The sequence below is a fragment of the Nothoprocta perdicaria genome, unplaced genomic scaffold (assembly GCF_003342845.1).
Source record: "Nothoprocta perdicaria isolate Ctin4 unplaced genomic scaffold, notPer1 scaffold_10, whole genome shotgun sequence".
NCBI classification, from domain to species: Eukaryota; Metazoa; Chordata; class Aves; order Tinamiformes; family Tinamidae; genus Nothoprocta; species Nothoprocta perdicaria.
In genome coordinates, this window is record NW_020454094.1 from 3082018 (window position 1) to 3102439 (window position 20422).

The following is a 20422-nucleotide window of genomic DNA, read 5'->3' on the forward strand; positions in this document are numbered from 1 at the left end:
ACTGCTGCACCCCAGTTTTTGGCTGACACGGAAGGAAGAGGGCTTTGCAAGGGCATGACGTTTTCTTACTCCGGAAAACCATTCCGATTTTTTTTCTTTCTTTTTTTTTTTTTTTTTTTTTTTTTCTTTTTCTTCTCCCAGGATACCACCTAAGTGTGCTTAAGTGCAGTCCTGCAGCAGGGCCTGTGAAAACAAGAGCCAGGGGAATCCGTGTGGATGCAAAGACGGTTACCGTTCCCCGGGATGTATTGCTGCAGCCCCGAGGAGCACGGGGATGAACCAGCACCTCGGCGGACCAGACACGAGCCCCAAAAATGCAGCAATTACAACAGAATAGGCTACACAGAGGGTCTGAAGCATTGCTGTAAAACGCAGAGGCAGCCAATTGCTATTATCCCTTGCATTGATTTACTATTATTTTTTTAAAGCTACCCAAAGACATGCAAGGTGCTTCACAGAAAATTTAATAGCGAAAGGCTCAAGAAAGTGGCAGTAGGAAGCTATCAGGACGTAAGTATTTCTTTTTTTTCCCCCTTTCTCCCCACACACTTGTCCTCTTCCCTTGTTTTATGCCAGGTTAAAGCATGTGAAGAGCCAAGGGAAAGATGCAAGGGCCTTGTTTCATGGGGCTCGTGTGATTTTGTTTTGCCTTTTTACTGAAGGAGGCTAAGATGTGTCTTAATCTGTGGCACACCAGAGGGTTTGGAAAGTCTTTTTGGTCTTAATAAGCAAAACGGGCTTCTGCCCTGGTTTTAGACAGTTCTTGGAGATATATGGAGAGCATTTCGAGAGTGCCTTAGTAAATCTTCCTAGTAGTAGGGGGGAAAAAAAATCAAAAAAGCTCATTACTGGAATATTGTTGGGTAATAAACTGCAGGAGTGGGATTTTAGCCTTAAGCCCTAAACTAAATCCTTTATGATCTGCATGTAATACATCGCCTTATAATATTATTCTGTCAGCAACTTGCTTATCATATTTATAGACGAGGCAGCACGTGGCACACAAGTTCCAAGTGCCATTGAGCAGATCCTGCAGCCCTGCCTGTGTGCTGGCCCCAAGCATCAGACCTAGGTACCCTTAGCTCTGCACCAGCATTTCCAGGAGCACCAACAAGAGGATCACTGACCATGAAACCAAGGACAAGTCTGCATCTGGCTTAATTCCCATTTGTGGGCTACCTGGAATAGTGCAGGCTTTTTTTTTTTTCTTTTTCCTTGCCTTTTTTCTTTCTATTTTTTTTTTTTTTTTTTTTTTTTTTTTTTTTTTTTTTTTTCTTTTTTTTTTTTTTTTTTTTTTTTCTTTTTTTTTTTTTTTTTTGCTTTTTCTTCCTTGCATTTAAAGAAACACTGTCAACTCCTGTAAAGCCCAAGGGAGAGATGCAAAAAAAAAAAAAAAGTCTTTAGATAAAATAAAGCTCAGTTGTACACTTTTATAGGGACAGGGAGGAACGGTCAAAGGCAGAAATATGGTTTCCACAGGCCTCCACCTTCACGAATTTGGGGGAACTGAAAAGCAAAATCAGCTGTAGCATTTCCAAGCTGCATTCATTGGAAAGCAAAAGGAGCAAATGAGTTATGATGAGCGATACAAAACCCATTGGAAACGAGTCTGTGGTCCCTCTTGCTTTAAGTAGAGAGGACCTCAGGATTCCTTCCAGCCTTAAGAAAAGCATCCCTTCACCCAGGCCCCCAACCCCAAATCCCAAATGCACTCAGTTTCCATAAGCTAAGGTGCTATGACAGAAGAAAAATAGTCTCTAAAAATAATGAGCTGTATGTTTACAGTGTCCCTTTAACACCATAGTCTTGATATGATTTCTTTTTTCTTTTTTTTTTTAAATAAATAACAGAATAGAAATGCAGTATTCTGCATTTTTTGTGGGGACAATTTTGTTGTCTTTCTTCTTTCATTCTTTCTTTTTATTTCCTTTTTTTTTTTTTTTTTTTTAGTGTCGTGCTATTTGAAGTTTCCTTGGCAATAAGCCAGTTCAATGATTTCTCAAAAAAGGGAATAACAGTTGGCTTGTGAATCGTTGAGTAATTCCATTCTCTACTCCACTGTTGGAATTTTACCTCTCCTCCCTTCCATTTTAATATCCATCTTGCCATGCCAGGTGTTGAGAGTACTGAAGATCTTGAAAAAGAAGTAAAATAGTTAAAAGTACCTATTTCAAATTTCAACAATTTTTTTTTTTTTTTTAAAGCATTGTTACTCTGCAATGGAATAGCTTCAGGTTCGGTGTTTGCTTTCGTTCAACATTTTAATTGGGCCGTGGAAAGGGAACTTGGGATGTTTTCCCCAAGTTAAATCAATGACTAACGTACAACTTGAATGAGAAATGTACAGTTTGAACTGACCATTTAAAGAGACGATTTGTCACACACAGTTTGCATCCATGCAGACTGAGAGCTTTATAATTACATTATGTACAAAAAATTTTTTTTTAGTTTATTAAGGCAACCACAACTTGGAGAACATGTCCAAAGTGGCATTAATACAATTGCAGTGGTGATACCCTTTGAACATTTTTATTTTTATTTTTTAGATAAGAACACTTATTCCTTTTCTTCTTTTAAGAAATAATTGCCAAGAAAGGACCTATTTTCCATAGGGTTTTGTTTTCTATTTCTTTTTAAACAATCTACTTTAGCTATTTTCTTTAAAAGAACATATCAAGGCATTGCTATCCAATGCAAATAATTCAGATCCTGGATTTCCCATCAATCTCACTGGGAATTGCAGGTGATAAGAAATGGTAGATTTGGGCCCTGTCTTTTTACTCTATTTTTTTTCTGTCCTATTTTTTTTCTTTTCTCTTTATTTATTTTTATTTTATTTTTTTTTTGGTGATTTTGTCCATGTTTGCTATAACTCTATTCCCCAGAAGTGCCTTGCTGTTCTCTTCTCATATGTACCGAGCATCAAAACAACTTGGCTGACAGATGACCCCTTCTTCACGTGCCGTTGAAAACGCCAAGTTGTTTCACAGAAACATGCTATCATAACTGGATATCCATGTACACCTTATTTTAAATGCTATGATACTCCATCGATYCTTGGGATAGCACTCGGAATGAGTGTGTGCGCGTGTAAGGCTCTACTTTTCTATTGCCTATATTGCAGCTAKTTGTAACTAGGCAAGTAAATGAGAAAAAAAAAGAAATATATATATATAGTTCTAGCAGGAGTCAGGCGTTTTGGGTTATGCTGCCCCAAAGCCCGGTAGGTATATAAAACTGGAAAAAAGAAAAAGAAAAAAAGATTATAACCAAGATCACAGTTGAGAAAATTACATTTTTTCCTTTTTTTTTCCTTTTTTTTTTTTTTTTTACAGTGATTTCTACTATGGTATGGTTACTCCTAGTTTCACCTGGCCCACCAAACAGAATCGGAGCCGAGCACGCAGCTCTGTCGACAGTGTTCAGCTCACTGCGCGGTCGACCTCCCGCTGCGGGGTACGGCATGAGAACAGCAACGCTGAGATGCGGATTAGTTTTCGGAAATTCGGCAAAGCAAGACGGTCTCACTGACTTTGACGGCCTGCCTGCCCTCCGTGTCCCCACTCATCCAATTCCCGACCCTCACCCCATCCCCCTTTCTTTGTCCTCGGGGCTGGTGCCGAAGCCGAGGAAGAGGAAGATGCGAATCGCCGAGGGCTCTTGGCTGCCGTGTTGCTGGAGAGACGAGTGAGTCCGATGGTGCCATGGGTGCCGAACGGACCTTGTGCCTTCAGTCCAGGAGTGCCCCACGCTCAATGGGGTGCCTTGGCATTAGGGAAGGCCTTCACTCTCGCTCCCTCGGCCTTTCCGGTGCCGCTTCACCTTCAYGTCCTCCTCCTCCTCCTGCGGGGACTTGCTTTTCCTCTTCCCGACTCGTGGCGTCCGAGATGSAGGGAGAGGAGGAGGAGGAGGAGGGGGAGGAGGGAGAGGAGGCGGCAGAGGGGGCGTCTCTCGAGCCATGTGTATGACAGCCTCAATGGTGGCCATGATTGTGTCTTGGGTGGCTGCTTGTTCCAACAGTAAAGGATTCAGTGTTGGTCTCTGACCTCTTTTGCTGGGAAGGTCGATGCATTTTTCCAGAACGGGCATTTGGTCTCTGGAGTCTTCGTCGAACGAGAGAGGTTGCTTCCGGGGACGCCCTCTCCTCTTCTTGACGAAGTTATTGCCTGTCTTTGATTGTCTCTGCAGCCGCTTGGCTTTCAGGATTTTGTTCACGTGATCCAGGTTCTTCTTTGTGGACAAGATCTTGGTGTAGTTGCACATCTTGCGCACCTCACACTGGATTGCTTCAATTTCACGGCGCTTGAACCTTTTCTTCAGCGGTGGGCTGGCTGTTGGGAGACAAGGGCAGAAATAGGAATGGATGAGACAAAAGTGAAGGGAAGTCACTCTTCTCCCACTTTCAGTACAACCAAGACTAGCTGCTTTTAACTCTAATAGGTTGAATAGGTTGAATAACTATTAAGACTGGAGAAGCCATGGCCATTAGACAGGACTCTGCATAGAAAAGCAATTATAAAAAAAAAATGAAAAGATTATTTACTTCAGTGACGGCCCCAGAAGAATTGCTGTTACTTCCCTTTTTACTAGCGTAGATTAAAACACTTACAACTTTGACTATTAAATAGTCCTCAGAGAACTCTCTGCAGCTCTCTCCTCGTCTAAAGCAATAGAGCTTTTCTGCTGCAATGTTTTATTATGGTTTTCCTTCAACCTCACTGTCTTGTTTCCAAACCTCTGGTAAGAGGGAGCAAAGGCCTACTTAATACAGGTGTCGTATTGGCTTACCAGACCATCTATTAAACCTTGYATCCCCCTAATATAGACTCTGGACAAGGGGACTTGGTCTTTAGTGCTCAACATGGACATTGGCAAGTATAAAAAGGCTTTATTATTGAAACAAGTGGACCCAGACAAGCTTCGTGGCTCACCTCACCTGTGCTAAATTCATTGCCTCTGCTTGAGTTTCTTTAATGTCATCTCTGCAGATACTAGATGGGACTATTCACTCATATAATTGACTTTAATGGCCTCCAAAGAAAGCTTACTCTCAATTCAGATCACTCCAGTCGAGATCTRAACAAAGTCCAAGGCAGTTAAGTCTTCTGCCAAGGTCACGTTGTGAGTCATTGTCAGAGCTGGAAAGAGAACCCAACTTTTCTTGGCTCCTGGTGCTTTGCTTAGGACACGAGACCTTGCTTGTTTTTCTTAAATTGTTTAATTGTTCTTTACTGAACGTGGCATCTGTTCAGGGCTCAGAATCTGCACATGGATGAGAAATAACCTTCCCTCAGTGAGAGAGACAGACTGCATTAATTCTGCTATTGCAATAAGCGGTGCTCCCTTTCACTCCTAACATATCCGTTCYGTGCTGCTGGAAAAGAAATGATGGAGTTCAGAATTTCTTTTCAGTAAAGAATAAAACATCCCACTAAATTAACCTCAGCCCACATCTACTTGCAAACTTAATTTACACTTGACTGTCAAACAGACATTTGGGTTTGAAATCCTTGAAGTTTCTGGAGGAGCCAGAATTTTGAGAAAGGTTCACTTGGGGGTTATCACTCTCTTCATGGCTAACAGCACAATCTTCTAGCAGTGGTTTAAAATAAAGTTGCTATTGTAGTATTTTCTGTAGATAACCAGGAGCCGTCAAGTGGCAGAATCTCTCTTTGCTCACGATGGGATATGACAGTTGCAGCATACAAACCTCCTTCACTGTCCTCCCCTTTTGGAGAACATAAATTATTGGCTCTTATACCACCATGTTGCCTGGATTCAGCAAAGAGCTTGCGTAAACAAACCCAAGTTACAATGCAAGAAGTAGGAGTGAGTCATAAACAAAACAGAGACATATGCTCTCTTATAAATAAAGACCTGGATGGCCAACTTCCCAAAGTCTGGTTTTCATTAATTACAAAACAAAATACGTTTTCCATATGTAACCCACTCCCCACACCAAAAAGGAAAATAAAAACCCATTTACAGTTTGTGATTCACAGAGGACAAAAGAGAAGAGGAATGCAGTCAGTCTGGTACCAAAGAAAAAGAGAAAGGAAATGAAATATTGAAATTGCTAGGGAGAATCTAATTAGTTGAACAAAATTCCTCTCAAGTAGGTCACCCCTAAAAAGTGTAGATTTAMGAGCCCTAAAGGCAAATGGCATTGAGTGAGCTATTTCTCAGTCATCTGATCAAAAAGGTTAGATCACTGTCACACAAAACAATTACTCTCATCTGGTCTCATTGGTGATTGACATACATTTTCCCAATATTTCCACCTCTAAGCAATCTACTCCTTTGAGTCCCACCTCTCCCTACTCTTCCCCAGTCCTAAGAGTGGCTGCAGGTCTTGAGATTTTAAGAAATCAATTATTTTTCACACACTTTGTATTGGCTGTCCATATTCTGCATTTGATGGCTACATTTTCCAGATTTTCTTTGCAAAGTCCACGTTTTTTTGGCTTGTGATGGAAATCTGATATGTGAGAATTTCAGCAAAAAATAAAACACAAAAGGTCCATGGTGAAATCAGGAGATTTGGCATTAATCTTGTCTTTCAATACAAAGAAAGTAAGCCAAAGGACAGGAAATGAATCTGAAAGATTAGCCAACTATCTGCAAAGATTTTATGCCTTTACTAAGATATATCGATATCTGCCATTTCTGCAGCTCAGTGTTAACATTTGTCAATAGAGATCTAGTCAGTATGGGCAATAGAAGGTGACTTGTTCTTCTAAAGTAGGAGCCTTTTAAGATGACCATGGAACCATGACCATTTCTGAGACTCAGAGACTGGACAAGAAGGCAGCAAGTCAAGTCCTCTGTCATATCAGACAATCCCAATGGGTGTCTTAACCAAGTTTTCCAGGACACCCAGGCTTAGAGGCTTAGAAAACTGAATGGAGCCCAGTGGCAGGTAGACAGTGACTGTATTGAGCCAACGCAGGTGTCTACTTTCTGCTGAACGGCTGTTCAGTTCACCAAGATTAACCGATAGGAAGACAGTTATGTGTAGATGCCTACCATCAGTTGTGGATCTTTGATCTTAATACCAYTACCACTGTCTTCTGTGATGATATTTAGATACTCTGACCACTTGGAGCAAGAAGACATCCCCTTCCCCTTTGGCCCGAAACTTACTTTCTCATTTCGCAAGAAGTTGTTCTGTGCTAGTTCACTGCACTAATTTTTCTTCTGCAAATGTTCTGGGTTGTTTATTACTTTTCAGGAAGCTTGTCAGAAACTACTAATAATGTCTTTGCCTTTCTTCCAGCTAAGCCTCTGACCCTCTAAGCTTTAAGAAGAATTAGAGCTATATTACATATTCTGTCAATGGTCATAATATATGTCTTGAAAAATTAATATCCTTTTAAATCAAGCTTTTTTGAAGGACACATTTGGAAAGCCAGTATTATTTTGTACTATAGGCAGGGACATCTGAGTCTACATTTGGAGTGGAGAGACTGTGTGGAAAGGAGTCTGATGCGTCTGCAGGGGGAAGATTTGATGAGGTGTGCATATGACAAAATATCAGGGAGATCTGCCAAAACAAACCACTACTGAAGTGAGAGCCATTAGGTGTTATCAAGTCATCTGGATGCTCTTGGTGAGCAATCTTTGATACAAAATATTCTGCCATATTGTCATGTGATATACTGCTCAGCTTAAAAATAAAACTAAGTACTAATTTTTTCCATTTTATCCAGGCAGATCACGTCCAGCCCTGGGCCCTACTTTGTCTTCATCGCTTTTAGGCTTTGTTTTTCTCTTCCTGTGCCCAGTTTAACTTTTGCACATGGGAGCCTTGGCTTGGGAGGAAGACTTTTGTTTTGATCGAAGTCATCTAAAAAGGACTGAAGAGGAGGTGGGGAAGAGTAACATCCCATCCGTGCACAGGTAGATGAAGAGGAATATGATCTGAAGAGACAAAACAAGACATAGCTTCCCTATACTGGGGACGCATGGGGGTACCGTGTTGYCTGGGCACAGTTGTCTCCCTATGCTTCCCCAGCCTGTAGCACCAAGTGCTATCTTCACAAAAGCCTGAGCCTATTTGGCACCATCATGAATGGAATTGGCGACTACCTGAAGCAGCACAGGTTCCAACAATGCTCATCTGAAACCTTGCTTGCTCTGTGTCCTTTCCCAACCGTGGACATCTACCTAYTTGCAATGATTAGGCCATTTCCTCTCAGTGCAGCTGCATATAGAGACAGCTTGGATTTGACAATGCAGAGAGGTGTGGGAAGAGACACCTTCTCATCTTCCCACCACAGGACCTGCTTGGAGACTTGGGATGACAGAGAGAAGGAAGCCATAACCTCCTGAAAATCCAAGAACTTGGAAAAAAAAAAAAAAAAGAACAAAGAAAAAAACAGGCAGTAAGAGCTCAACAAAAGGAGGAACTCAACTGTCAGCAAAAGACTGTCAGGAGAAAAATGCTTCCTGGTTTTCCTCTTCCTCTACACAGAGGACCCTTTTTGGAGATCTTTCTCTAAGCTCACTAGAGAGYACTGGGAGAGTCTGGCCTCCCAAAGCACCAGTAATTCAGATAAGCCCCGGCAGATCCGGGCTGCTCTCTGCAAGCAGCTGTGCAAGGCTTGCCCTGGCTATTAGAGGCAGGAACACTGCAGTACCTTCTGCAAATGCTGCATCTCGAATGCARGCTGTGGAAACAAGCTGCAAGACTGCACTTCAGTGCTGCACTCTGCTGCTGCTGCTTTCTCTCCAGCCCATCCTTTCCTACCTCTGCATGCACAGCCAACCTCACCTTACCATTCCAAATGAGTTGCAAGAATTACAAACAAACCAGCAAGAGCCATCCTAGAACACAGCTTTGTATGACTAAAATAAGGCACATGAAGCACTGCAGTCCTGTTTCAACCTCTCCTGAAAGACCTACTGCAGTTCAGTCATGTTAAAGAAGGAGGCAAGCCCAGGTAGATCAGACTCTTYGGAGGTTCTCCATTAGTCTTCTCCCTTCATTCTTTTGTATATCCATAGTAGTAGAGAACAATCTTCCTGCCTGTCATTCTAGATCCTTTTGGAGGTGCCTGAGGCCACTCATGGGAGCACTGTACAGAGAAGAACGTTTGCTCAACAGTTGGTCTCAGTTCATCGACTTGATTTGGATGGAAACATTTTCAAAGAGCTGCCCATTAACTATGGGAAACCCACAGCACTGTCCTGTTTTCCCATTAACACAGTTTTCTCTCAGTTTTCACTACATTATTTCCACATCTGGGCTACAGATAAAGCAACAATTTAATTAGACTTCTGAAAATGGAAAGAATGAACTACGCAGTCAGGCATAGACTTTCATCTTGAAACTCATCATAAAAAAAATTGTGTGGTTTCATTCTCCACCGCATTAAAAACCTGTCCTTAGTTTATATGTAGGAAGGTATGAAGGGCTGAACGGAGACTCCTGTTTTTTTCTTATATAAAAAATTATCTTTATGTAAGTCACACTGCAGCATGGATTTCTTGCTTTCACTATTCAGGAAACTAGAGGAAACTCAAATGGAGTACACAGCAAGCACATTTCAGTTGTATAATTAAATATGTAATATTATAACTTAGTGATACAAGTAAATTTTTGGAGGATGCAGAATCAGAGTTTGACAAGATCAAGAAACTGCTAATGGGTCTCATATGTAGGGTGATGCACTGAGGGTTCCCTATTCATTGGAAATTAAGACACAATGCAAGATTAACTTCTTTATCCGTGCTGAGAAAAGGCATGACAATGACTGAACGACTTGGCTCAATGTTGGACTGTATAAAGCTATCAGCTCTCTGATCTGATTCAAAATAGAAGCACAAAATACGAGCTGATTGAAAAACATGCTACTCTGACTTATTTATTCCAATATATTTTAAATCACAGTTCATTGCACCAGACAATTTCACATTTGCAAGACAGAATATTATGCTAAAATCACTGAAGTATGCAAAAAGAAATCTCTCCTGCTCTTCAGATATTCACTGTGTATTCGGCATGTTCATACTAAAGAGATGGAGACATTCAAAGAACCCCTGCTAGACCATAAGGCTTGGTGCTACTTATGTCCTTATTATTGTACAAATGGTAGTATGTGTATGAAATAGATTTGATATGTCAAGATATCATTACGATTAGAAAATATTAGAAAARGTACAGACTGATTATCACATCAGATACACACATACTCAAATGCAACTACTCAAATCAGGAAAAGCCATGCAAGCATCCATGGAGTTATGAGGAAAGAAGAGGGAGAATAAATAGAGGAGATGGAATAAAACATTACCTGCTTCAGATGGTGCTGATGATGAAGGTAGGAGAGATAATACTGGGCTTGGCATTGCAACACTGTCAACAGCTGCTGGTTTCCTTCTGGTCATCATGTTACAGGCAGAACTTTCCATTTTACTATGAAGTGAAGTCTGGTCTGCTTTTAAGTGGGGACCTGCAATTCCTGGAGAAGGAAACAAAATTTGGATGAACACCGGCAAAGTAAGCTGAGAATATCCACAAAAGGGTAACCAGTTCCAATATTTGTTGTCCCAATATAATCCCACATTTTCCAGTACAGATGCATGGAATGTGGTCTTAACGCTAGCAAGGATCATGATTTTTGTTTGCTTTTAGTACTTTTGCTTCAGGATGTAGCACCGCTGATCTCGAAAAACACTGGTAAACCAACACAGTAATTCCACATGACTGCTTTTTCTTCTCAAAGCAAACACACATATATGTGTATAAAGACAGGCCTGCTTCATATCTCTATTCGGTGGGATTGTCTATTTATCGTTCCCTGGGTGGTGTATTCTCCACACACTTACATACTTTTGCTCTACAATCACTTGGCTCAGCGGGTRTTTCGTCTGAGTAAGGAGCAGGCATCAGAAACAGCCTCAGCATGTAATTCCCTATCTAAAGGACATTACGCTTTCACTTGTTTTTTAAGAATCCCCTTTCTAATGAAAATTGACCTTGCAAGTCATTAAAGAGGTGGGAGAATATAAAAAAAGAAAAAAAAAAAAAAGGTTTGTCATACACTTTTCTACTCACAAGTTCTAATGGAAAAAGCTTTATTCTTACATGGAATACAGCACGGAACAAACAAAAATGGTAGAAATTCTTATGTGATCTCAAAGGGAGCACATTTCAGAAAAATAATGGTTATATAAGAAGGGCTGGTAGATTCATACAGGAAGGGCTGGTAGATTCCTCCCTTGGCAATGTTTCACAAACCTTGTTATGATTTGAACCCATTTTGTTTGCTTGTAAACGTGGCAAGTTTCAAGTGAYTCAGTTGAAGCTTGGTAGCTATTAGCTAGCTGCATGTGTCTGCTATATCTGAATGTGCAACCAGTCATTCATATAAATATATATATATACACATATATATACAAACATATATATATACACACACACATGCATATATTTATTGTGTATGTGTATACATATTGCATGTACATATGCAAGTATATAAATTTACCAAGGGAAAGACAGCCAGAATGACTCAGTCATTTTTTACAATAAAGCTAGTTGTTATTTTTCTATTTTTCCCATTTTAGATAATGTCTAGCAGCTGCATCTTTATGTAACTCCAGTAGCCCCGACTCTGCTAAGTTACGAAAACCTATTCCCAGTCTCTGCAACACTTCAGTATATCCAGGACAACYTGCACTTGAATCTCAGAGATATATTAGACAGAAGCAGCTAAATTAATCAGACATACAACTGCAGAATGGCTGAGGTTGGAGGACACTTCTGCAGCATCTTGGCCCCCGCTTAAGCAGGGTCAGCAAAAACAGGCTGCCCAGTACTATGTCAAGTCAACTTTTCATTATCTTCAAGAATGGGGACTCCACAGCCTTGCTGGACAACTTCTTATTCAAGTGGTCCACCAYCCTCAGTAAAAAAGTCTTTTTTCTTATAATTAAATGGAATTTACTGTATTTTTTTTTCCATTGCCTCTTATTCTGCCACGGGAGACCCCTGAGAAGAGTTTGGCTCTCTCTGCTTTACCTTCTCCCTCAGACATTTATACAATATGGACAAGATACCCCACAGTCTTCTCCAGGCTAAACATGCTGGAAATCAGTCCCTTTCAGCTCTGTTTTGATAATTAGGTGGTCTCTCCTGCCCACACCATTCTGCACTCTTTGATTGCCAACCTGGTGTTTGATTGCCAACACTTCCTCACTTGACTGTGGTCCATCATCCCTCTCCTCTATTGTTCCTACTTTAAGACTCTCCTCACCAGGTTGGTCAACATGTTAATAAAGATGCTTTTGCCCTACATAGTCAAGTGGATCCTGTCTATTCTTAGCGGTCTTCAGATCTCAAAAAGAGTTCCATCATCATAAAAAACCAAATCTTGCTTGTCAACACCATCTGTGCAACCAATTATTGACCCACAAGATCCATCCACTCCTCCTCAGGCCCTTCTCCCTCATTGGCAGGATTGAGAAGACTACCTGGGCTCTGACAGCCTTGGTCATTGCCTTCAGAACCACGTAATTTTGTGTAATATGCTATAGGTCTCCTCTAGAAGGTGTTCCTGGTCAACAGGAAAAGCTGACAGGTTTCTTCAGAAGCTCCTACAGCTCTCTAGAAGTCATGGACTCCTGCAGATCCTCTCCCATTAGGAGCAGGTACCCTGMAGTTCCTCAAAGAGTTCCCTGATGATCCTAGAAGCTGTTCTCAGAARTTCAAAAAGATCTCAAAGCAAAACACCTTTCTAAATATGAACTAACATTTCCTTCAGAGCAGACATGAACTATAGCATTTTTGTCCCTGCACATGAAATGCAAAATAACAGGGATCAGTTACTGGGATCAATAAGGATAAATTAACTATGGCCCCAGAAAATGTAGAAGAGGTCTTGACCAGACTCAAGCACAGAAGATCTATGCTATTGAGAGAAGTCTGAGAAACTGGGTGAACTAGAGTAGACCACTCTAAAATATGAGTCCTTACGAAAAGCCTTTGGGTTTAATGGAGGAAAATGGGTCTGAAACAAAAAGGACCAAGACAGGATTGCAGCAAAAGAGGTCATGGCTTGGTGGACATGTGCAAAGGAGTCTTCTGGCTATTAGATTTCACATCCTTATGGAGACTCAAATCAAGTATTAAGTATCTCAAATCATATCCATTCAACTTTAATCTCTCTCTGCTCTGTTCCTCTATTGCAAATGAGAACAATAATATACTTCTCAACTCAAGAGCAGTGCTGCGAAAATAAAATTATCAACATTCATGAAACATTCATCTACTCGTAGCAAGGCTTAGAAATGCAGAATAAATGAGACATGAGGTCACACACTGAATAACRAGAGAAAAATCAAACTATCAAACAGCTGTGCATTAGGTGAGTGCTATACGTTGAATAAATCGGTGTCCCATAGAAAAATGGGGAGAGTTGACCACGCGATTATGCAATGTGATCAGAGCACCATGGAACTGTGGCTGCACAGAAAAGGAGCCGAATTAAATATCCATGAATTTGTAGTGCCACAACGGTATTTGTTCAGGAACATAGTCCATGTTCAAGAAATGTGTATACGTGGGTATACACCTATACATACATGCATGCGCATGTGGTACATAATAACTCTAACAACCTCATAAAACCAACATCTGGCTCTAATTAAACTGGAGGGTCTATATGAAGAGTCGTATGAAAACATGCAGCTGTAACCTGTTGACCTCTATTGATAAAAAAAAAAAAAAAAAGAAAAAAAAAGAAAAAAAGAGTCTCTTGAAGCTAGGTTTCAACATATCAAGGGACGGTCATTCATTTTTCAAAGGTAATCCCTCACAAACCACTTATCCTCTCAAATCTCTACCTGCACACAGTGTTTGCATTAGGGACCTTGATTTATGGATTCCCACTCCTTGGATGGAGAGGCCGACTTCCTGTTGCCGTGGTTACTTGGATCTCAGTTCAAGGTTAAACTACTCCCAAATCAAAATCAGTGGCAGGCACAGCATCTAACAGCCAGGTTATTGACTACCCTAGGATGCTTAAAGGTCAAAGACCAAAGTGCTGCTTACTGCCTTTGGGTGAGTCAATATTTTCAATATTTTTATTCTGTTTCCTCTGAAGAAGCAGTTGCTGCTCAATTACCACCTATCTGGGTTTAGCAAGGTCATACAAATCATCGAGGAAAACCCTCCTCCTACAGATGAGATACAAATGCAGTGGGCTACTTCAAAGCTGACGTGGTCCAGCGGCAGCTCATCAACGGTGAATGATGCCTTTGCCCGGCTGTGTTTTGTTCCCTACACTTCTTTTCTCCATGCTGCATCACTCACCTCACTGCACCTCTCATCTGAGCTGAGGAAAGCGGCTAATTAACTGCTCCAGAGTTGCTAACGAGCACGAACCAGCAGATATTTTTCATAGGTATCAAAATGCATGAAGGAGCCCTGTGAAGACACAGAGGTGCCGGGATGCCCAGGGCTTCAGCAGACAGCAGTSGGAGACCTACTTGAGCAGATGGACAGGGCTGATGCAGGGTCATTCCCTTCCCTGGGGCTCTTCTTCTCACTTGGGGTGCTCTGTCTAGGAGGCCAACCCCAAAATTCATCGTGCTTTCAAGTCATGGGAAGATAAATCCTGATATCTCCATTCCACAACAGTATCAAGAATTGAGGGTTTCAAACAAACCCATGCAGCCTGTGACCCGTGGTATTTCATCCTTTGCTCCCATTCCTCAATGGGGAGGGAGAGTGCAAACTGATGGATGCAGGTGGCCTGAGTCCCATCTGATTTCTCATCTGGCTTTCTGTCAATCTTTGTGGATTTCCTCTGGGTTAGGACCCACTTAAGTGAGATATCCCACTAAAGATTGCTATCTGAACTTCCCCATGTCCTGCTGCTTTGTCATTATTTGCTTAATGAAAAGGGGGAAAAGGGAAAGGACAGCTTCAAAAGCAAGGGCAGATTGCAAGGTGATCATAAAGAACCGAAAATAATACTGGCATGATGACAAATAAATAATCATAAATAAAAGGATGAACTAGGAGAAAGCACCAGACTGGCTGAAAGCCTGTGCAGGAAGTGGAGGAAACAATAATGATGCAAAACTGGCCTTTTCTTAAAGATTTACAGCTCCCTAGATACTTGGATTTAAAAAAAAAAAAAGGCATTCTTCATTCACTGGCTAAGCAACTTCTGAGCTCTGGCTGATATAATTAATACATTAATTTTAAAGGCCTAGTCATTATTGTTTTGTTATTAAGTATTGCAAGTAATGTGGTTGAGCTGCGCTGTGCTATGCTCTGTACAAATGAATTAATTAAGAGCCCTTGCTTTCCTGATAGATCATATTCACTGTGCTTATTGCCTTTGCCTGCTTTCTCTCATCCCATACTTCTATGGGAAGGTTTTTGGACAACGTCCACCTTTTTTTTTATTCACATCCAGAATCTAGTGCAACGCACTGTGAGGCATCACCTCCTAGGTGCCASTTCCAAAGAGAAAATAAATAAGCATTTTCCACTGAAAAACAGAAAAAAACACCCCCAAAATAGGTGATAAAATTGATCTCGCTGGAGATACTGCTATGGAAGATTTTTTTTTCCTTTGAGAGTTCATTATACTGGATTTCACATTCCCTGCAGACTGGTAGAAATCCATTGCTCTGCTTAAATTGTTTATGCATCGAGCCATTGCTATTGGGAAATTCTTCCAGAGGATTTTTCTGCCAGCGTCTTTGCACCTTTTAGCTACACAGTGCAGTTGTAGGCGAATGCACATCTAAACATTAAGCTGGTTATACTATTTGCATTTTGATAAGGGCTCCATTTATAATAAAGAAGTCAAAGAAACCTCMTATCTGGATGAAACTTTTTTTTTTTGAGGCTGATTTTAAACAAATCGGTCAAAAGTTTGGCATTGCATCATACCCCAAAAGGGAAAAGTGAATTACTAGGTGATAAATGTAGCTGAGAAAAATAATTATTTTTCTTAAAGTAATATTATTCCTTCCTAACTTATGGAATTCATTTCCCTGGCTTCTATTTGATGCACATTATCATTTTAAAATAACTGTGTTTCCAATGTWTAGCGCCGCTTTATGGCTGTCACTTCTTTTATCTTCTTCCTTTTGCCACCAGTGCATTGGAGACTTCAAATTTACCCCTTCTAGGGGGCGTTTCTGTTCCACAGGACGTGTGGCTCTGAATAAAACCACGTTTCTGCACAACAACAATAACGAAAGAAAGAAAAGCTCACACTGCCAACAGGCGAAAATTTAGGATGCAAAGACTGCTTATTTCATGGCAGCTGTTTTCCTACCACTGTGCTTTTTCTTTTTCTTTTTCCTTACTGTTACTATTATTATTTTTAAATCAGGAGAGCTTCAGACTCGGGAGAAGGCGAAGGGGAGAGCGTGAAAGCCATCATTAGATAGATCTTCTGATCTTTATCTGCCGCGGCGCAGTCAGAAGAGCTAATGCTATGATGATAGCTCTGAAATCTCTCAGGAATTGGATAAAGAGAAGCGATAGTGATGAACTCCCAGCTAATAAACACGGAGTGCTTATTTCTGCAGAATGATCAATTTCCAGATGTCCCGAGGCTTGTCTGATACAGCTGATTTACTCCTTCGCCCTCACTTCACTAATAAAGCTCAAGTCCACCATCAGATTAGAGGAGTGCCCGATTTCTTAACGGGGCTGCCAGCATGGCATGCCAGGGCTGGGAGACACGCTCATCTCTCCTGCCTCCTCCTATAAGCACCAAGCTGTCTCAAACAGCTGCCTTCCRCCGCGGAAATCGCGCCCGCTACCCGCTTTGGGTTCGTACAGCAATGCCGACAATTAATTCGTTATCTCRTTAGCGGAAATTTAATGCAATGATCTCGAAGAACCCGCACGTATTGTGATAAACTTTGGTGCCTCCAGGGTGCCTCTCTTCCAGTGGACTCATTTCACATCCCATCCGTTATGTAAATGAAGAGGGGAAATAGGAAATAGTTTAGTTTCCCTAATGTAGCTGATAGACTGCACTGAGTCAGCCCTACTGTAGGTTATGAGGTCCAACGTGTCTTGCCATCGCCTTCTGCTCCCTTGGTCATGGGAGAGGACGGGATGCACATTTTGGAGTTCAACCACCCATGGATGGAGAGGTCCCTTTGTATGCTGGTGCAGTATCAAACTGGAGCACGATGTGTGCTTGGTCTCCAGTTATTCCTGCCCTCCATGTGCTCGGTCTCCAGTTACTCCTGTCCTCCCTGACTGCCCTTCCCGTTGCCTCCWGGCCCTTCCCACTGCACAGGGGTGAAGGCTGCGAATGTCACAAGTCATGCCAGGAAGTGATGAATATATGAGATGAGGATTTCCAGCAGAAGCTGGATCAAAGTAGGAGAAAATGTTGGTTCCCTTTAGGTGACAGCAATCAATAAATTTAATGAGAGAAAACCCTAAGGGTTCAAAAGGCTAATTCAGAGTCCAAGGCTCTCAGAAGCCCAGCCTTGTGAACAAGGATTCGAGCTAAAGGGGCTTGCTGAAGGACTCCGAGTCAAAGGCCAGAGCCTGAACCTTTCAGTTTAGCAGAAAGTTGCAGCTTGCAGCTGCTGCCAACTGGCTGAATCAGGAGAGACAGAGACTGATGGCGCCAAAGAAATGAAAATCCCAGAGACTGAACCATTTAATACACAGCAATGAAGGACTAAACTCTGTTGCTGGGTGGGTAAAAAATAAAATCTTCGGCAGGAATGAAAAGAATAAGAACYATCTGAGAAATTACAGGAAAAGGAGGTAGAAAGGTCCCTCCTAAAGCATAAAAAGACATTAGGTACATGAAGAGCAGGAACAGAAAGGCTGCTAGAAGCAAGAAACTACCTGGAGGTGAGTAGTCACCCTGAAATGAACTGTCACACTGGATGAGGATATGCTCATTGGGGAGGAACAAGAAAGAAGATGGGATTTCTTTCCCAAGAATATAGCTTAGAAAAGACAGATGGGGGAATGTTAGCCCATAAGTAATGAGAAGAGTCAGGGGTGGCATCTTGAGCTGTTGTTTTTCTTAACAACAGGGATGATCATTTTTAAATGTGGCAGATAGAGCTGATACCCCCTAGGCAAATGGAGTTGGGTACAGTTCCTATTTATCACCCATTAAACGGGATGCCGACAGCTCTGGTAGGAGTGTGCTGGCATGAAGCACAGGCAGGAGGGGCAGGACACGACCRGTGGGAGGAGGACTGAGGCACACGGAGCGTGCTGGTGCAAGGAGGCGCATATCCAGTGCAGAAAGGGAAAGAGAAGAAAGGTAACATTTCTTTTTAGCTGAAAGACAGTGTTTGCGTTAAATAACTTCACAAGAACTTTGTAAGAGTCCTTCGGCAATGTGTAAGCTAGAAAAGCAAAAAGTAGCATGCAAAAGTAGATGCTGCTGGAGCCCAGTTGCCTGTAACTTGCACAGAAGGAAAGCAAGAGGATGAAGTATCACCTCCACCAACCCATTTAGTCCAGCAATATTTGAAGTGTTTTCCAGATGGGTCCATCCTTTCCAGTCACGGTAGCAGCAAGCTCAGGGTGCTGTCCTGCTGTGCCAGGCACTTGCATCAGGGAGGATGAGGATGGGCTGGAATGCTTTACTGGGAGTGTGCTATTAGAGCTGATAAGAGCACCCCAGACTGCTGACTCCTGAATTAGTGTTTTCCCGACTGGACCACATGGTCTTTTCATTTTTCTGCTTTATCTGTAATAAGCTATGYCCCAGTTCATGCAATGAGAAATACTCTGAGTATGACATGCATTTGGAGAGAAATCTCAGCGCTTAATGGAACTCCCAGTATACTCAGCTATAATCTAGCTGACTGTAACGGAGGAGTTTTTATTTTTAGAAAGTCTGGTGCTGGCTTTGTTTTAATATCTGAGTCCATTTATCCCAGTTTAATGCTGATTTATCACTAAAATGAGTGCTTGCTTTATCAGTACCAGCAATGAAAAATAATACACACTGGGAGCACATATATCGCTCTCCCTCCCCCTCTCATTCTGCATTCGAGATCAATAGATATGGGGGTATTTTTTTTTACCTTTTACTCTGAAAACCACAGTAATTGACGAGGTATGAAAAGGGAAATCTATTCAAAGAGATGCATAGGTAAGATCATAAATGTTATTGCCAATTAACCTCAGTGACAAAGAAATTTAATAATTAGCTAGCAAGATGATCTACAGTACTGCAATTCCTGCTCTTGCTCTATTCTAATGGCACCCTGAAAACCCCTGAAATATTTGAAGATGGTCAAACGGAGTACAATTGATGCAGATGAAGAAAATGAAGAAAAGCCAAACAAACAGATCCAGAATTCAGATCTTTTTTTTTTTTTTTTTTTTTCTGAAAGTTCATCCTTTCCTTGGCACCCTGTCCAAAACCTCAGGGATGCACCATTGCTCTAAAAGGACCTTCAGTGTAAAATCTTTAGATTTATTTCTTTTATCCAGAGGAAAATTCAGAAGGAAGTGCTTTACTGAGAGTGGTTTTCATTAAAATTCTTGCTGGAAACTGCTTCCTATAACAGTGTAAGAAGGATGGCAGAGAGACCAAATATAATAAGGTCAGAGAATGCCTCGGTGGAGTACAGACACAAGAAGGGATCTGAATGATGAAGAAGAGGTTAAAGAGGTGAAGAGAGCACAGTGAAATGAAATAGGGAAATAGATGGAAATAGAAGAAAAAGAAGAGATTGAAAGAAGGTGGAGAAGGGAAGTCACTTATCACAGTTGTGTGAAAAGCAGACTGACAAGACCCAGGATAAAGAGCACATTGGGAAAACCCTAAATGCTCTTACCCACTGACATTTGGAGTTATGCTATCAACTCGAATGCTATCTATCTGAGCGTGAGCCATTCTGAACTTCTGGAGTGCCTTTCTGCATAACTTTGGGGCAGGCCTGTCTTCAGCTTTCAGATTTAAGAGTTAAAATAGGATGTTTAAGACTCTTCAAACATTGAACTTCCCTTCCCATAGCCATATATACCTATTTTATCACACCATGCAGGCAAAGCAGAAAAGAATTGAGATATTAGGGTAAGAACATATTCCCTTTACACATCCAGACTTGTCTGAGAAAACATCATGCAGGAACAAAGCTATTCTTTACTTACATTTGCTTTGCTGGGGTAACAAAATGATATGACCTGAAAGGAAAGATTAAACAGCAGCAGAATCCCCAACAACACTGATGATGACTGAGATCTTGGTAAGGCCATCAACCTATGGGACACRATGAACTTTGGGAAACTGGTAGCCTCAGGTCCTGAAACTTTTATGTTTAAAAATGGGGTTGACAGTGTATTTTATGTGCTCAGCACTGCATGTTGAAGCAGACRTTTAACTAAAGGTAAATCTAGCTTCAGACAACGTGTGCATGAAAGTCCATCTAAAAGTATTGCACAAAAACT

The 20422-nt window shown here is 41.4% G+C and overlaps 1 protein-coding gene across 2 annotated transcripts in view; it reads right to left on the reverse strand.

The window, feature by feature from the left end:
* Window positions 1-3335: 3335 nt before the first annotated feature.
* Window positions 3336-20422, reverse strand: part of SETBP1 (SET binding protein 1) — a 235594-nt gene continuing 218507 nt past the window's right edge. For both annotated transcript variants that reach the window (XM_026040029.1, XM_026040021.1), the window contains 2 exons: window positions 10296-10463; window positions 3336-4331 (listed from right to left, as the gene is read on the reverse strand). In XM_026040029.1, the coding sequence (XP_025895814.1) occupies window positions 3772-4331; window positions 10296-10463 (728 nt within the window). In that variant the 3' untranslated portion in view covers window positions 3336-3771. The remainder of the gene's footprint in view (window positions 4332-10295; window positions 10464-20422) is intronic.